Genomic DNA, 16,368 nt, shown 5'->3' with positions numbered 1-16,368 from the left:
ATGACACAAACCATCATCCCACCAAATAGGATCAATATGGTATTTCAACTAGATACATCACATTCATCACAAGCTTAATCATGAAACACAAACTTAACTTTATATATCACTTTAACCAAGCTTGCAAATTCAACAAAACTTCAAATTTAACTGATAGGAAATGTGCCTATATTGAGTAAAAATGTAATTGTTTTCTATTTATTTGAACAATGAATAAATAAAGTGAATTTCACATTTCAGTATTATATCTTTTGTATTTCTGTCTTTCATATTTTACATGCATAGTGAAATTGTGACAAGAAAATATTAGCTCATTGATTATCTAAGTTCAAACTGATGATTAGTGACATTGTAAGAATGTTTACATTATGAGAAAGATAACTTACTACAATAGATAATCTAAACAAGTCCGTAATCCTGTAAAAGAATCAAAGTGAGCATTTGATTCAAATATTTAGAAGGATTATTATGTCGTCTAGAATTCCAATTGGGGATATGGCTAGTCTTAGCTATCAGAGCAATTGACTCCACGGGTAGAGACATAGATGTATTCATTGACAGAATGATACATCAGACTGGACCCAAGTTGAATTAATTCTGAATCCGTTTGTGAATTAATTCATTTGTGACGTTCATGGTGTGATTTACCTAAATCCTAAGTTAGTCACTAACCATGCGTATGTAACTCATGTGCTTTGATATAAGTGGAGGCATATGTTCTAAAGATGATCGAGCCGATAGCTGGTATGTTGGGTACATGAATTGTGTATGGCATCACTTTACTAGCAACAGTGGAATTCATAGCTTAATTAAAGAGCTAACGATATCTTGTTATTGGTATTGTACGGATTGATAAATATGGAACATCGCCATGAGTTGTTTGTTCTCGAACGAGCAATTTATCACAGTCATTTGTTGACGGTGATCATATTAATCATTAAGAAGACACAATAGTGACAATGAGATAAAATATGATTGTATTGAGTGAATGAATTTAACTTAAAGGAATCAAGAATATCATATGAGGGTAACACACACATGACGAGGTCATTGGACAAAGCAATTGGATGAATTTCTTTCATAAAGAGTATGCAATAATGAGTTTTCAATCATGATACTTCTTGTGGACTGACTCCATGATTAAGTAATTGCTAATTATCGGAAAGATACTTTTGGACATAATTACAATTACTAGAGCCTAATTGTATGTCTGATTGGTTCTTCCACTAGCTCAACAAAAGCTAGATTGGATTGCATTTGAATCAGAAGAAAATTCTACAACTTTGGAAATAATTTAATTGAGTCAGTTTATTCAATGTGGAATTAAATTGGGCGGTCATAAGAATTGTTCAACTAAAGAATTTGATTAAAGAATTTTCTTAAAAAATTAATTTGGAAAATCTAAGTGATTTTTGGGAAATTAAATTTGATCAAGTAAAACTAAATTAATTAAATTAATTAAAATTAATATGATATTTTTGGAAATTAATTTTCAAGTGAGACAATTGGCCCAATGAGTAATTGAACTTGAAAATTGGACCTGAGATCGTAAATTGGGCTCGAGAGCCCAAAATCGAAACCAAGACCCAAAACCTGTTGAATCGGGTCTGGTATATGAAATCAAGTCGATGGTCCAACTGATGGCTGGACTGGACCGGTCGGGTCGTCACTAACTCGGACCAAATTGGCAGAAACCGACCAAGCTTGGGGTGACAGCGGATACGACGGTGACATTCTGGTGGCCGAAAAATGGTTGGCAGTGGTGGTTCTTCAATAGTTGGGCAGTGGTGGTTCTTCAATAGTTGAGCAGTGGAACAATTACACTCATACTAGGACTTTTCAAGAGAATTTGATTTCAGATTAACTATTCCAAAAATAAATTTATTTTAATAAATTTAATATTAAATTTATTTTAATGCTTATTTTGTAGATAAATATTCTATTAATTTAATGATTTAAGATTAAATTTAATCTAATATTTATCTTGATAAGTATTATATTAATTTAATATTAAAGTGATTAAGTTTATTCATAGTTGAACTCTAAACTCTCCTATATAAAGAGAGTCTCGAGTCATTATATTTTACACACTTGAGTTCAAGAGAAAGTAGTAGAGAGAAAATTCTCTTAAGAAATTATTTCAAAAAATTTCTAGAGATATTTTTCTTATTCACAACTTGTCTCAAAAGTTTAGAGAAATTGTAAAATTACCCCACTAATAATTTTTGTGAAAATTTTTCTGATTCGAAGCGAGCCAACACTTCGCATACGTGAGCTTGAGGATAGCGGAGAAGACGACTTGGTCGAAGCACTCATCCTAGAAGAATAAAAAATGTACAATTTTGGTTAAGTGTTTATTACTTTAGATATCACAACCAAGTTCTTGTTTTGAAAAAAATAATTAAATCTCTGGATTTTTCCTAAATTTATTTTCTGTTGCGTTTTCCAAACCTAATTTTCAAACATTAACAACTTCAAAACCTTATATACATGCCACAAAACAAAAGAACCAAATCAAAAGCTACCAAAATAGAAGTTTGATAGTGTGAGCCTTGAAGTTGATCCGCCTAACCAGTTCAGCAAAGCGTTAACTACAAAAAACAAGAACAAACAGAGTAAGCTTATAAAGCTTAGTAAGTTCATAAGTGAAATTCAAATTAACATACCTCAATTACTAATGTAAAAACTAATAAAGCTTAGATTAATTTAACCTGACAGTCATGTACAAGAATTCACATGATTAATACAGGATGAGTTCCTTCATATACATTACACAGACATTTCATTTCATTAATACCAAATAAAACGTTCAAACATGTTATTACTTTAATACAAACCTTTTAATGGATAATCATTGAAAATAACAAGTCATTTTGAGATTATTCATAATTTTCATAGCTCGATGAACTATAACAACATGACTTGGATACACGGGTTTTCCCAAAACACACTAGAGAGCATCGAGATGGTAACAAAGACACCGTAGTGCGAACAGAGGCACTGAAGTACAATTCCGTACAAGCACGCGTTCTAACCCTATTGGCATGCCAATCCCATCCTAATTGTTTACTACATTTAAAAGGACATTTAATAGAATTCTTAACACTATAAATTAATTAGAGGCACTTCCACATTATCCATACGTATGCTATAAATCAATTACGTTCATTTCAATAGCAATTAACCATATTATTCACTAACTACTGAATAATCATTTTTCACTTGTACTTAATTGTCTACATTTTATAATTTCAATTTAATATCAAAATTCAACCCAAATATAATTTAACCAAATCGTAATATCACAATTTATAAATGTATATACATATATTCATCTATACTATGAGCTTACCTAAGATATGCTATCGATTGACTTGTAGGGACTAATCTGCGATTTTCTCTTTTCCTCGATTATCCGCTATAAAATTCAATTCTTGATCTTTATAATGATTAAATTCAATTTATCAAATTCAAATACATTATCAAACTCATTTCTATGCATGTAACCTTTAAATTTTATTTTACAATTTTCCTAAACTTGTACACTTTATTCAATTTAGTCTTTAACACCAAAACTAGTTAAATTTTCACATTTAACCCCAAATACTCTCAACCAAATTTATTAATAATCCAAAAAAACCCCCATATGCTAAAATTTCACAAGAAAAACATGTCATAATTAATTTATATTCAATTTAATTCCTAAACATAAAAATTATATAAAATCACTTTACAAACTAGCCTAAAATCATTGTCAAACTTCATACCAAACCATTTACCACCAAAAAGCTTCGAAAATATCAATGGTGAATTTTCAAAACTTTGATAAAATCACAAATTAGTCTCTAGGCTACTAGATAAACTAAGTTACAACGATCTCAAAAACATAAAATTTACGAGAAACATGCTCAAAACGAACTTACATGCAAGAGATTTTCAATGGCCGAACCTTCAAAGCCCTTCAATGGTGTTTTCTTTTCTATTTTCAGTGGAAAAATTGTTAAGGAAGATGATGACTTCTTTATTTTTCTTTAATTTATGATAATATTAACCTAATTACAATTTTACCTTAATGTTTTCATCCAAACAAACTAATTTCTAACCTTTAACCATCCATTAACAAAAAAATGGTATAATTGCCATATGAGTCCATCCACTTATAATAATTAAGCCATTTAATCCATAAAATTCAATAGCGATTAAGTTTTACACCTTTTATGATTTAGTCCTTTTTCTTTAATTAACTAGTCAAACAATAAAATTTTCGAACCGTAACTTCACATACCAATCTAATAACTCTATAAACATTTTAAATACTTATGAACTCGATTTATAGAAACGAGGTCTCAATACCTTATTTTAGAAAACCACTTGACTTTCGGGTCAAACCACTTATACCTAATTATTTGTTCAATTAGCAAAATTTAATCAAATCAAAATTCAGTATAAACTATATTTGACCCATATAAATAAAATATAAGATTTACAGACTCATTAGTTGGATTTGTGGTTCCTAAACCACTGTTTCTAACACCACTGCAAATAGGTTGTTACATAGGAAGCTAGGAATTGGTAATAGTGTTGGAAGCAATTAGGGAGGAACAAGAAGACGTCTCTGAGATATAAGGCTTGTGCGCTTGCCAGATCTTATAAAATCAAGGTTCGAGAGAAGGCAGCTGGTGCTGATGTTATTGCTAGTACATTTTCTTTATATGACATACTTGTGCATGTATTAGTCGAACCTAGGTCAACTCTTTCATATATTTTCACTATTAGAGTATGCCCAAAGACCAATCATGAGATGGTTGTAATTACATATTCATTTTACCTTATTTGTTAATATAAGGCAATGTCATTGTTATTTTAGTTTCTTTTTCTGTGTATATTAATAAACTAATTAATAATAAAGTCTTGAGAATAATATGAATATTCTTCAAAGGTCCGTAATCAAGTACTATTGTGGGCTTGGACAATAATAATGCATTGAGACTAATGTGTAGTTGATTGGTGACAATAATAAAGACTGATGCTGGATATGCCACAATCTATGTAGTGGGATATGATTGATCAAGATAGGATTTATCCATTATACATAATAGGAGTAATATCTTGGGCCACTTTATGAAATGAGACTAAAAATGCATGGTCATACTCAAATAAGTTTATATGAGATATCACACTTATTTGTTTATTGTAGTATGCTCAAAATATCAAGAAATATAAGATTGGACCATACAACTGTGACTAGCTTAACTTGTGTCCAATCTAGATATAAAGGACAAAAGGATATAATACATGAAAACTTTATCACATAAAGGTTATGTCAATTCACGACTTCTTGTAACTTGGGTAGCAGTGATGCATTACTAGATGTCACTTATTGCTTGTAACATTAGAAATGTTATAGTATTTACTACCAATGTTATAAGAACCTACAGGGTCACACCTTATGGTTAAAGAGAATAGACTTCACGTCAATAGAATGGGCGTATACCCTCCTACATACAACTATGGTGGATTCTCATCATTGGAGGATAAGTATCACTTGGTGGACATTATCGCCTGGCGGATAGTGTGGCCTGGCAGATAGTTTTACTTGGCAGATACGATTCATAACTTCTTTTAGAGTTAATATTTATGGAAGTTTGTATTATTTTGGAAAGAATATAATTTCAATATCTTCCATGATTTTCTCTGAAATGTAAAAAATAATTTAATTCATGTTAATATATGATACTGTTAGGGATCGACCCGATTAAGCAACAAAAATAGCGGAATAAATTGAAAAATTGAACACACAAATTTAACGTGGAAAAACCCCTCCAAAGAGGATAAAAAAACCAAAGGCAAATATAATTTTACTATAATGGCAAAAGAATGAAGAGTACAAAAGATGGAGATAAAAACTAAACCCCAAAAATCCGAAAAATAAAGAACCCTCAAAACGTAAACACAAAATCCTCTGAATGTGTTATGAGTTCTAATTTCTAATGGGTGTGTTTTCTAAGGTTGTAAAAGAGCCTATTTATAGGCTAAATTCATATGTCAAATAATAATAAAATAATCTAAGCTAATCAGTGTTTGACTGAAATAAATAAACAGAGTTTAACTAAAAGATTATTTTTTAAATTTGACTGAAAATAGGAGTCATACTTAACAAATCTCCACCTTGACTCATATTTCCACAACTCCATCTTTGCCAAAGCCCGCCACGAGCCTATCTTAAACTATGCAGCGAATTAACAGAGTCGAATCTAGCCTTCGACTTGTACACTGCCAAATCAAAACTAACCCGGGTCTGATTTTCACGAACACAGTGCCCTAACTTTTCAAAACCTGCATCCCAAAGAGAACCTCTTTTCAACGAAACGGTCATACATTTTTCCCTCCTATGACCACGTTTCCTCCACTCCAAATGAGTTAACTTCGACTCTGTAACGAACGAGGGACGTCCGATTTCACCGGTCACTGTAGAACCTTCCAGAATATAAAGACTACCAGTTCTTTTACCTTTTAACAAAACGAGAGCTCCACGAGATACTTTAATGCCGCTTGACTTGATGTTGATTCTGCATCCTTTCAAGTCTAAAATACTCAAGGAGATGAGATTCTTTCGTAAATTAGGTACATACCTAACATCTGAGAGTGTCCTAATCGTCCCATCATGTATCCTAATTTTAACAGTACCAATACCAATTACCTTACTAGATGAATCGTTTCCCATGCGCACAACTCCACCTTCAACCGAACTGTATGTAGAGAACCATTTTCTATTGGGACACATGTGGAAAGAACATCCCGAATCTAGGATCCACTTGGATGTGAGCTTGGAGTTATCGCTCGTTGACACTAACAAGAAATCATCACCGCTTTCATCGGCCAAATTAGCACCAGCTACATTTTCCTCGTTACTCTCAGCAGCTCTTTTATTTCGCAGTTTATAACAATCTGCTTTGACGTGACCTAACTTTTTACAATAGCGACACTTTTTGTCTCGTTTCTTTGATGCTACCAAAACAAAAGCTTGCTTATCTGCCTTGCTATCCAAATGTAGCTCATTGTTGAGTTTGTCTCTACTCAGCAAATGACCCTTCACATCTTCGAACGAGATTTTGTCTCTGCCATAAATCAGGGTCTCCCTGAAAGACTTGTATGAAAGGGGTAAAGAGCACAATAATAGCATAGCTTGATCTTTATCATCAATATGAACCTCAACGTTCTTTAAATCATTTAAAAGGGTAATGAATTGACTGATGTGATCTCTAAGAAGCTCACCTTCGTTCATGCGAAACGTAAATAGATGTTGTTTCAACACTAAACGGTTAGCCAGAGACTTAGTCGTATAAAGAGTTTCTAACATTTTCCACAATGCGGATGAGGTCTTCTCCATCAATACCTCCTGCAATACCGTATTCGTGAGGCACAATTGGATTGCAGATAAGGCCTTTTCATCAAGCTCTTCCCATTTTGTTTTATTTAGATTCTCAGGCTTTTTCCCGGTAACAACCTTTTTCAAACCGGATTGAACTAGAATTGCCATCATCCGAACTTGCCACAGATGGAAATTTGTCTCACCATCGAACTTCTCAATTTCAAACTTGTTGTTGCCATATCTGAATGGGCTGATCTTTAAACTAGCTCTGATACCACTTGTTAGGGATCGACCCGATTAAGCAACAAGTAACAAAAATAGTAGAATAAATTGAGAAATTGAACACACAAATTTAACGTAGAAAAATCCCTCCAAAGAAGATAAAAAAACCACGGGAAAAGATAATTTTACTATAATGGCAAAAGAATGAAGAGTACAAAAGATGGAGATAAAAACTAAACCCCGAAAATTCGAAAAATAAAGAACCCTCAAAACGTAAATACAAAATTCTCTGAATGTGTTATAAGTTCTAATTTCTAATGGGTGTGTTTTCTAAGGTTGTAAAAGATCCTATTTATAGGCTAAATTCATATGTCAAATAATAATAAAATAATCTAAGCTAATCAGTATTTGACTGAAATAAATAAACAGAGTTTAACTAAAAGATTATTTTTTAAATTTGACTAAAAATAGGAGTCATACTTAACAGATACTAATAAAAGGAATATAATGTCTGATTATGTGGGAGCAAATAAGTATGAAAAACTAAAAGGGTCTAGCAATCGGTTTTGAATTTTCTCTGAAAGAGTTCAAAGAGTTTTTTTTATTCGTGCTTAACTAGGTGGACTACGTATAGGTCGATATATTGTTGTTGCGGCTTGGTTTGACATCGTCCAAGGAATCCAACGAACAGTGTTATTCACCATTCTCCAGGTTTGAAAAGGTATATCTTCAACCAGTCTCGTTCCTCGTACATGGATTCGTGGTTGATGATTGTTGAAATAAATTTTCTACTGTATGGGCTTATCGGTGATCCAACAAGCACATCATTAGTTTTGGAAAGAAATATACCAGTAGAAACTGTAGAGTTTGATGTGCATGGTCGTGAATTTTTTAGGAGTTGTTATAAATTTTGGAGTTGCCCACTGAAAATCTAGGGTCGTGAATTTTTGTCCAACTTGATGTTATTATCGTTTGACGAGTTGGATGTAATACTTGGTATGGATTGGTTGACTTTCCATGATGTTGTGGTTAATTGAAAACAAAAAAGAATCTCGTTGAAAGCCATAGGAGGCGAGATAATAAATGTTGAAGCTGACATGCCTGAATGCATCACCAATATAGTTTCTGCAATATTGGCTCGAAAATTTATTAGAAAAGGGTGTGAGGCATATTTACCCTATATATTGGACACATGCATGTCCGGATCTTTATTGGATCAAGTTTCCACAGTTTGAGAATTTTCAGATATATTTTTCGAAGAATTACAAGGCTTGTCACCTGATAGAGAAGTTGAGTTTGCTATTGAAATAACACCTGGAACTGCATTGATTTCGATTTCTCCTTATAGAATGGCCCCAATTGAGTTAAAATAATTGAAAGCTTAATTGCAAGAACTACTAGATCGAGGGTTTATCAAGCTGGGTGTTATTGCAGGGAGTTCCGATTCTATATGTGAAAGAAAATGAAGGAACCTTGGGATTTTGTATCGGTTACTGACAATTGAATAAGGTAATGATAAAGAACCAATATCCACTTCCTCGAATTGATGATTTGTTTGACCAAATCAAGGGAGCAAGATTGCTTTTGAAAATTAACTTCATTCGAGATATTATCAACTCAAGGTCAATGAGTCAGATGTACCAAAAACTGCCTTCAGAACTTAGTATGGTCATTATAAGTTCTTGGTAATGCCTTTTGGGCTTACCAATGCCCCAACATCTTTCATGGACTTGATGAATAGGATCTTTCATCCATATTTAGACTATTTCACGGTTGCATTTATCAACGATATTTTGATCTATTCGAAGAATGATAATGCGAATACGTAATATCAAATACAGAATGAAATTTGATGTTCTATGAAGTGCCACAATTGAACAACTTATACAAAAGAAAACTGACTGGGGTGTGAACCAGATCAAAGTACAACAAAATAAAACTATAAGTTGGCCAAGTTTGCGAGCTACCCTAGTATGTCCATGTTAAAAAAAAACAAAGGAATGGCTCACAAATGAGGCCGTGATCTAGCTAAGTCCTTATTTGAAGTTTGCAATAACCTAAGATACCTGAAAAATAGAATGAAAAAAATGGGTAAGTTCAAAATGAACTTAGTAAGTTCCAAAAACCTATAACCCTTGAATCAAAGGTTAATTAAATTAATTTTCAAGTGGAAACTCTCCGGCAAACATGTGTACAAAAAATCACACAAGCACACCAACAACATATACACTAATTCAAGTTGTGCACATTCTGCATGCCGGAAGTTAACAAGATAGGAAGCTAAACTTAGTGGAGGAACTAAACGAAACTAAACTGATATAGTGTAAACAATGCCACAGCTCGCATGTTCCCTCTGTTCATACAATATCAGAGCTCGTGCTTGTCATAGTTCACACTTTGATGTAGTTCGCACTTTGTCACAGATTGTACATTATCATAGTTCGCTCATTTGCTATATCCTACACCTTGCTACAGTTTGCACAGTGACACAGGTCTCACATCACCATATACAGAACCGGTTCACACATATATACTTACTAGGTTCACTCGCACATTACTTACATAGAGTTCGCATATTACTACCTTGTAGGTCGATTTACTCATACTTTACAATGACAGTTTGCATATTCTGTGCAAAGACAGTTCATGCATACAATACAGTGACAGTTCGCACATACTTCGCTAAGACAGTTGACATATACAATACATTGACAATTTGCATATTCTTTGCAAAGATAGATCATGCATACAATACAATGACAATTCGCACATACTTTGCAGAGACGGTTCACACATACAATACATGGACAGTTTGCATATTCTTCATAAAGACAACTCATGCATACAATACAATGACAGTTCGTACATACTTTGTAGAGATAATTCACGCATATAATACATTGACAGTTCACATATTCTTTGCAAAGAGCTCACATATAAACACTTTACAAAATTTCATGGACCCTTCCTTGTGTTAGTCCCCGATCCTAACATATCGTACGTCCACAAAGCCATTATTTCATTTGTATCAACGTCCCTCAACAAAGCCACCTTAAAATTTGAACACATTTGTATTCCCCCGCAAGGCCGGGGTTTTTCGCCAATCAAGGTTTGCATTTATATGCCCTAATAAAGGAAAAAATATCAAACTATTATTCTCCATTCACAACACAATTCGATTCTCCCATCAAAAAACACACTTCAACAGTCACCTCAATTCCCTCTATTTCTTCATCTCTGGATACGAGCCACTAGCACCAATGAAGGTTTAACCATTTTGATCTTTACACTCACATTCAATTTCTATCATTATAGTTCGCTAACATAGAAAGCACATTCACAATAAACATACAATTACTTGAATACAAAAATTACAACCAATGGTCAACTCACGTAGATTCCTAACTTACTAACAGTCAATGCTAACAAGTTGTTGGATTTAAACTTCAAATAGACTTAAACAACACGCAGTCAATAAGTTAAAGGCATCACTTATCTTTACCTGGACAATCATACCTTCATGCTACTTCATCAATTTATCAAACATAAAAGTTAAAGGAACTCACCAAAAATATTCCAAGGACGCTTCTATCTACCTAACGAGGTTCTTCCCTTTTCTACTAGGACCTTCCCCTACTTCTTTAGCTAAACACATTGAATTTTCACAATTACAAATTGGAAACAACCACAACATCAACTAAACTCCTTTAACGGAAAATGAGAATTTAAAAACTACTGTAACATGCATCATTTACAACTAGAAGGGAGATTTCTCCAAACTCCAAAAACTTTCGGATAATCTCTCCACAAAAATTCCTACCGAAAACTTAAATAACAACTATGACCAAGAAAAGGGCTTAGGAAAATTACCACTAGAACTCGAAAGAACTTCTAAACAAGCCAAAACTGTCATTTTCTCCCTTATACAAATGAAGTCATTCTTTCTAGTTCTAATCGAAAAGAAAAAAGGAAAAACAAAGAAAATGAAATGAAGTTTTCTCCTTTTCTTCCCTCATCCCTTTCTATCCCACTCTTGAAATAAATTAAGATTAAAATAATTTAACCAATCAATACTCTTGGTCGGCCACCAATAACAACACACACAGTAGCAAAATAGGCTTTTAGCGGCCTTTTTTTTTAAAAGCGCTGCTAAAACTATTTGCGGCACTTTCACAAGTGCCGCAAAAAATGCCACTATAGACAACGCCGCAAAATTTATGTGAAAAAACGCCGCTATAGAGCATGAGCTTTAGCGGCGCTTTTATAAAAAATGCCGCTAAAGAACATGACCTTTAGCAGCGCTTTACGTACAAACATCGTTACAGAGCATGACCTTTAGCGGCGCTTTTATGACAAACGCCGCTAAAGAACATGACCTTTAGCGGCGCTTTTATGACAAACACCGCTAAAAGTACCGTTCTTTTGGAAAGGTCAAATTTTATTTTGAATGTATTACTTTTCATTAACAATAAAAGTAAAATTAATTTTAGTAATAAATTTCAACATTCACCTATAATATGACAACAAATTTACACTTTAACCTTATTTTAAATTGATTATATTATTTAATTAATTATAGATCATAAGTATATAAAATAATGTATATAGCATATAATATTAACATAAACAATTAAATTTCCTAACAAAAATAAATAAATAAATTTCATTATACGGAAAAGAACATATATTCTTTTCATTATTATATAAAAAATTAGTACTACAAATACGGTTATTATACATACGCTTCTGTTTTCTTGTAGTGTTGAATTGATTAAACTCTACGAGTATCTACTACTGACAGGTGACAAAATTTTGGCATATTTAATTTTTCAATGTCCTCCTTATTTCCAGTCTAATAATAAAAACAACAGCACCTTAATTTTTCCGTAGTGGTGAAACAACAAAAGAAAACTTTACTTATCACTCTATGTGTGACCAAAGAAAAATACCTCCATGGCTTCTTGCAAATCCTCAGTAGCATCTGCCCTCTTTGAGTAACTACATGACAAATTTTGTAAAAAAATTATGAAAAAGCAACATTCTACTCATCAAGCTCCGGTCATATTGAAGGAAACCAACAAAAAACAATTTGAATAATTTGCAATAAAGTACCGCTTAGCAAGCTCTTGTTTTTTCAAATCTGGAGGCTGCCCATGAAAAACAAAGTTGAAAGAAAATACCACAAGCATTAGCAAATAAAAGGCCTTTGGGATGTGGTACCATATAGGCAGCATAAGGTAGAAAATATCTGTGTTAAAATGACTGACTAATTAACTTCTAAGAAAAATGAAAAGAAAAAGGGAAAGAAACACATTACACAGGTTTAAGCCCAGCTTCAAGAAGCCGAATTGTCCGAGTAAACATGCCTTGCAAATGGCTAAGGATTATGCCAGCAGAACCCATGTAAACATTTTATGAACCAAATAATGAAAATGTAATTGAAAAGGTAAAAAAATAAAATAAGAATCAGCTAACGATAGTTTTGTAAGATAAAAAAAAATTAGTGAATGAAGAGAAAAATATATTAAAAACCTGGTAACTTCACCAGCTTCATTAGTGAGCATTTCAGTCCCCATACGATCCACCACAATCTACAATCAACCCAAAATTTTTAAAAAACAAAAACATTGTTAGTTAGTCTTAGCTCTCAAATTGATATAAAAGAGAAAATTTTCATTTTTTTTCTTTTCGAGGGAACAATATACGAACGAGAAATTGGTAAATGCTCATGCTGGCGTCGATGGTAATATTGCGGCCGAAATAGCTCTCTAATTTCTGTTCCTTCATGCCCTTTGGTGCATTGTCTGCTAGAAGCTTCGTTAAACCCTAATCATGAAATTCAAATGCCAAAACATCGATCAATATTCAGATAAAGAAAACCCCAATTTAATTATTCAAAAAAAAGTTAGAAACACTTAAAAAAATCACCTTAATACCCATATGCTCTTTCCGTTCAGCACCCTCAGCCATTAATATAGCATCAACTGCCAACCTTACCTACAATATTCGTATTGGATAACATAGGTTAAAGCCCATCCATCCACCCAAAATACTAGAACAGCAATATCCTACTATGACAATACAGAAGCCTATAAAAGCAATAACCATTAATCTTAATCTCATATAAAATAGATTTCCAACATTTCATGTTTTTTGAAACCTCAAAATTTCCTTACGATCCATTTCAAAGCTAAAATCTCAGCCCCCTCCCCCCCCCCCCAACAAACCAAAAATAAATTGCTTTTGCCAACTGCAAGCCAACAAAACTTAAAACCCAAAACTTTTATACACCTTGTCATTTCCAGAACACATTTTCAATAAACAAACCATTATCCAATATACCAAAAATTAAAGAGTAAGGAAATTGCTTAAATTCAGAATCAAACGGTCCATCTCTCCTAATTATACCAACTTTCCAAATATAAAACATAGTTAACTACACTGTCAAAATTGCGAACTCACCAATCCCAACATCACCAACCTTTAAAAGCAAAGAAACATAGTTACATACTATCTGTAAAATCTCAGCCCCCTCCCCCCCCCCCCCCAACAAACCAAAAATAAATTGCTTTTGCCAACTGCAAGCCAACAAAACTTAAAACCCAAAACTTTTATACACCTTGTCATTTCCAGAACACATTTTCAATAAACAAACCATTATCCAATATACCAAAAATTAAAGAGTAAGGAAATTGCTTAAATTCAGAATCAAACGGTCCATCTCCTAATTATACCAACTTTCCAACTATAAAACATAGTTAACTACACTGTCAAAATTGCGAACTCACCAATCCCAACATCACCAACCTTTAAAAGCAAAGAAACATAGTTACATACTATCTGTAAAAAGAAAACTGCTAGTGAAGAATTACAGTGCAGGGAAAGTAAGTTGAAATAATAGAAAAAGCAAGCATAACCCTTGACCTATAGACTTAGGCTCTATTTTGGTTAAAGACAGACTTATAGAGACATCAAACATGAGCCAGAGACTTGATTGTGAATAGCAGTATTTAAATGCAAAATACAAAAAACATAATCTATTACCTTGTCAACATCTTGTCAAAGAAACCTTTCTGATTCCCCAGAAAGCAAGCTTGGCCTCACCTCCACAACCAATACCGACCACGAAAACAACAGCATATGTATTAACAACTTGCAAAAATAACCTTGGTTCACTTCTGGTTGTAATTTTTTATACATACTTTTGTTTCCTGAAAAATTGTTAAAACTCAACAAGGCAAATAATAACCCTAAAATTTGTAGCTTAATCCGCCACTGTCTTTTTGAAAAATGGAGCTGTACATTTGAAAATCACAAAGATCAACCAATCAATTGATTAAATCAGATCCGAGTCGTTAAAAAAAGAAAACCTATGAATTTTTAAAAAAAAACAAAAACAAAAAAAACTGACCTAATTCGTGGAGTCCTCAAGTACTCGGATCCGTGATGGAATCGCATAGAGTAGCTAAACCTTGTGGATTAAGAAAAGTTCTGTAGAGAAAAATCTAGGATTCCAAATTTCGGCGTTTAAGAATCGGGGTTGAGAAAGAAAAATTGGCAATGGGCATGGAGTTAAAAGTTTTTATTTATTAAACCGAAAACAATGAAAAATGATAATAAATGAAGAGGACGAAGTGTTTGCAAAGTTAGGGGTTTCAGGGGGAAATTTTGGGATAAAACGCCCGATTTTTTTTAAAGTAAAATGATTTTTTTAAAGTAAAACGCCGCTAAAAATCTTTATTTTGTCTGCTAAAGATTATTAGTTAAGTGATTTTATAAAACATTTATTATTACTATTTTTTATAAATTGGATTTTTATAAAAAAAAAAACTAAGTACTCTCAAAATAAATACCGTATATTTTAATAAGAAAACAAATTGTTAAATAGTTATAATTAATTATTAAGTTAGAATTATCCAATGTAAGCAATCAATCTCTCACATATCAAATTTCTATTAAAGATTAAGACATTAATCATGATTTTATATTATTCTTTTCCAATCTAATCTCCATTTTATTAGAGATATTTCTTCCTAACTAAAATATAACTATTTTGCTAGATGTTCGATGTGGAATGATTTTAGTTTTTGTATTTATTTTTATTTGTTATAATTTAGTCCTATCCAAAATAGATAGTTACCTATCCATATCAATCATTACTTTATTTTTATTTATTTATCAATTTTTTAAATCTAATATTTAAATATATCAAATGGTTTAGATTAAATATTTTAAATATAAAAGCGTTAATTGATTGTATAAAATTCCATCATTTAACAAATCTCAAGTAAACCTTAAATCCTAAACCATTTAATATATATAAAGTTTATCTATTTTAAATAATTTAAACTATAATCATAATTTTAATATATTAAAATTAATATTATCTCTTTTACAATTATATAAGATATTATTTAATATATAAATTAAAAAACACTAATTAATCTAAACCCTAAACCTTTAACCCCTATCCCTTAAACCCTAAATCATAAAACATAACCATAAACCCCTAACCCTTAACTCGTAACCCCTAAACCTTAAACCCCAACCCTTAAACCATAAACCATAATCCATAAACCTTAAAATAGTAACTCTTAAACCTTAAACCCTAAACCATATACCCTAAACAATAAACCCTAAACTATAATGATAATTAATTCAATATTTTAAAATTAATACTACCTCTTTTACAATTATATAAGAAATTATTTAATATATAAATTAAAAAAATTCAGTCATGTACCCAAATAAACTTTAAAATTATTTTAAATAAT

General features: G+C 32.2%; 1 protein-coding gene across 7 annotated transcripts; it reads right to left on the bottom strand.

Moving 5' to 3' along the window:
- Positions 1–9,407: 9,407 nt before the first annotated feature.
- On the bottom strand, positions 9,408–15,227 carry LOC105798754 (flap endonuclease 1). Of its 7 annotated transcripts, XR_008195248.1 has the most exons (9): positions 15,006–15,227; positions 14,797–14,890; positions 14,639–14,698; positions 13,523–13,591; positions 13,304–13,420; positions 13,127–13,185; positions 12,912–12,971; positions 12,707–12,741; positions 12,321–12,592 (listed from the first exon to the last, which is right to left on the bottom strand). XR_008195248.1 is itself a non-coding variant. In XM_052629521.1 (7 exons), the coding sequence occupies exons 1-6, from the start codon at positions 14,392–14,394 to the stop codon at positions 12,729–12,731; spliced, it is 330 nt and encodes a 109-aa protein (XP_052485481.1). In that variant the 5' UTR covers positions 14,395–14,555; the 3' UTR covers positions 12,321–12,592; positions 12,707–12,728. The 7 variants fall into 7 exon arrangements, 1 of the variants encoding a protein (XP_052485481.1); XR_008195245.1 differs by lacking the exons at positions 14,639–14,698; positions 14,797–14,890; positions 15,006–15,227 and adding exons at positions 9,408–9,660; positions 14,383–14,555 and having other exon boundaries at positions 12,544–12,592; XR_008195246.1 differs by lacking the exons at positions 14,639–14,698; positions 14,797–14,890; positions 15,006–15,227 and adding exons at positions 10,414–10,720; positions 14,383–14,555 and having other exon boundaries at positions 12,544–12,592.
- Between the last annotated feature and the right edge of the window lie 1,141 nt (positions 15,228–16,368).

The sequence above is a fragment of the Gossypium raimondii genome, chromosome 4, assembly GCF_025698545.1.
Source record: "Gossypium raimondii isolate GPD5lz chromosome 4, ASM2569854v1, whole genome shotgun sequence".
NCBI lineage: Eukaryota > Viridiplantae > Streptophyta > Magnoliopsida > Malvales > Malvaceae > Gossypium > Gossypium raimondii.
Note: the sequence above shows the minus strand (reverse complement) of the source record. Positions and strands in the feature narration are given on the sequence as shown.

Excerpts from the sequence above, each read along its gene's own strand:
- LOC105798754 (XM_052629521.1), bottom strand. Across the intron at positions 13,186-13,303 it reads TGAGCATTTACCAATTTCTC|ATTGTGGTGGATCGTATGGG; the intron begins GTTCGTATATTG and ends GGTTGATTGTAG. Across the intron at positions 12,972-13,126 it reads GAAGCTGGTGAAGTTACCAG|CCATTTGCAAGGCATGTTTA; the intron begins GTTTTTAATATA and ends CATAATCCTTAG.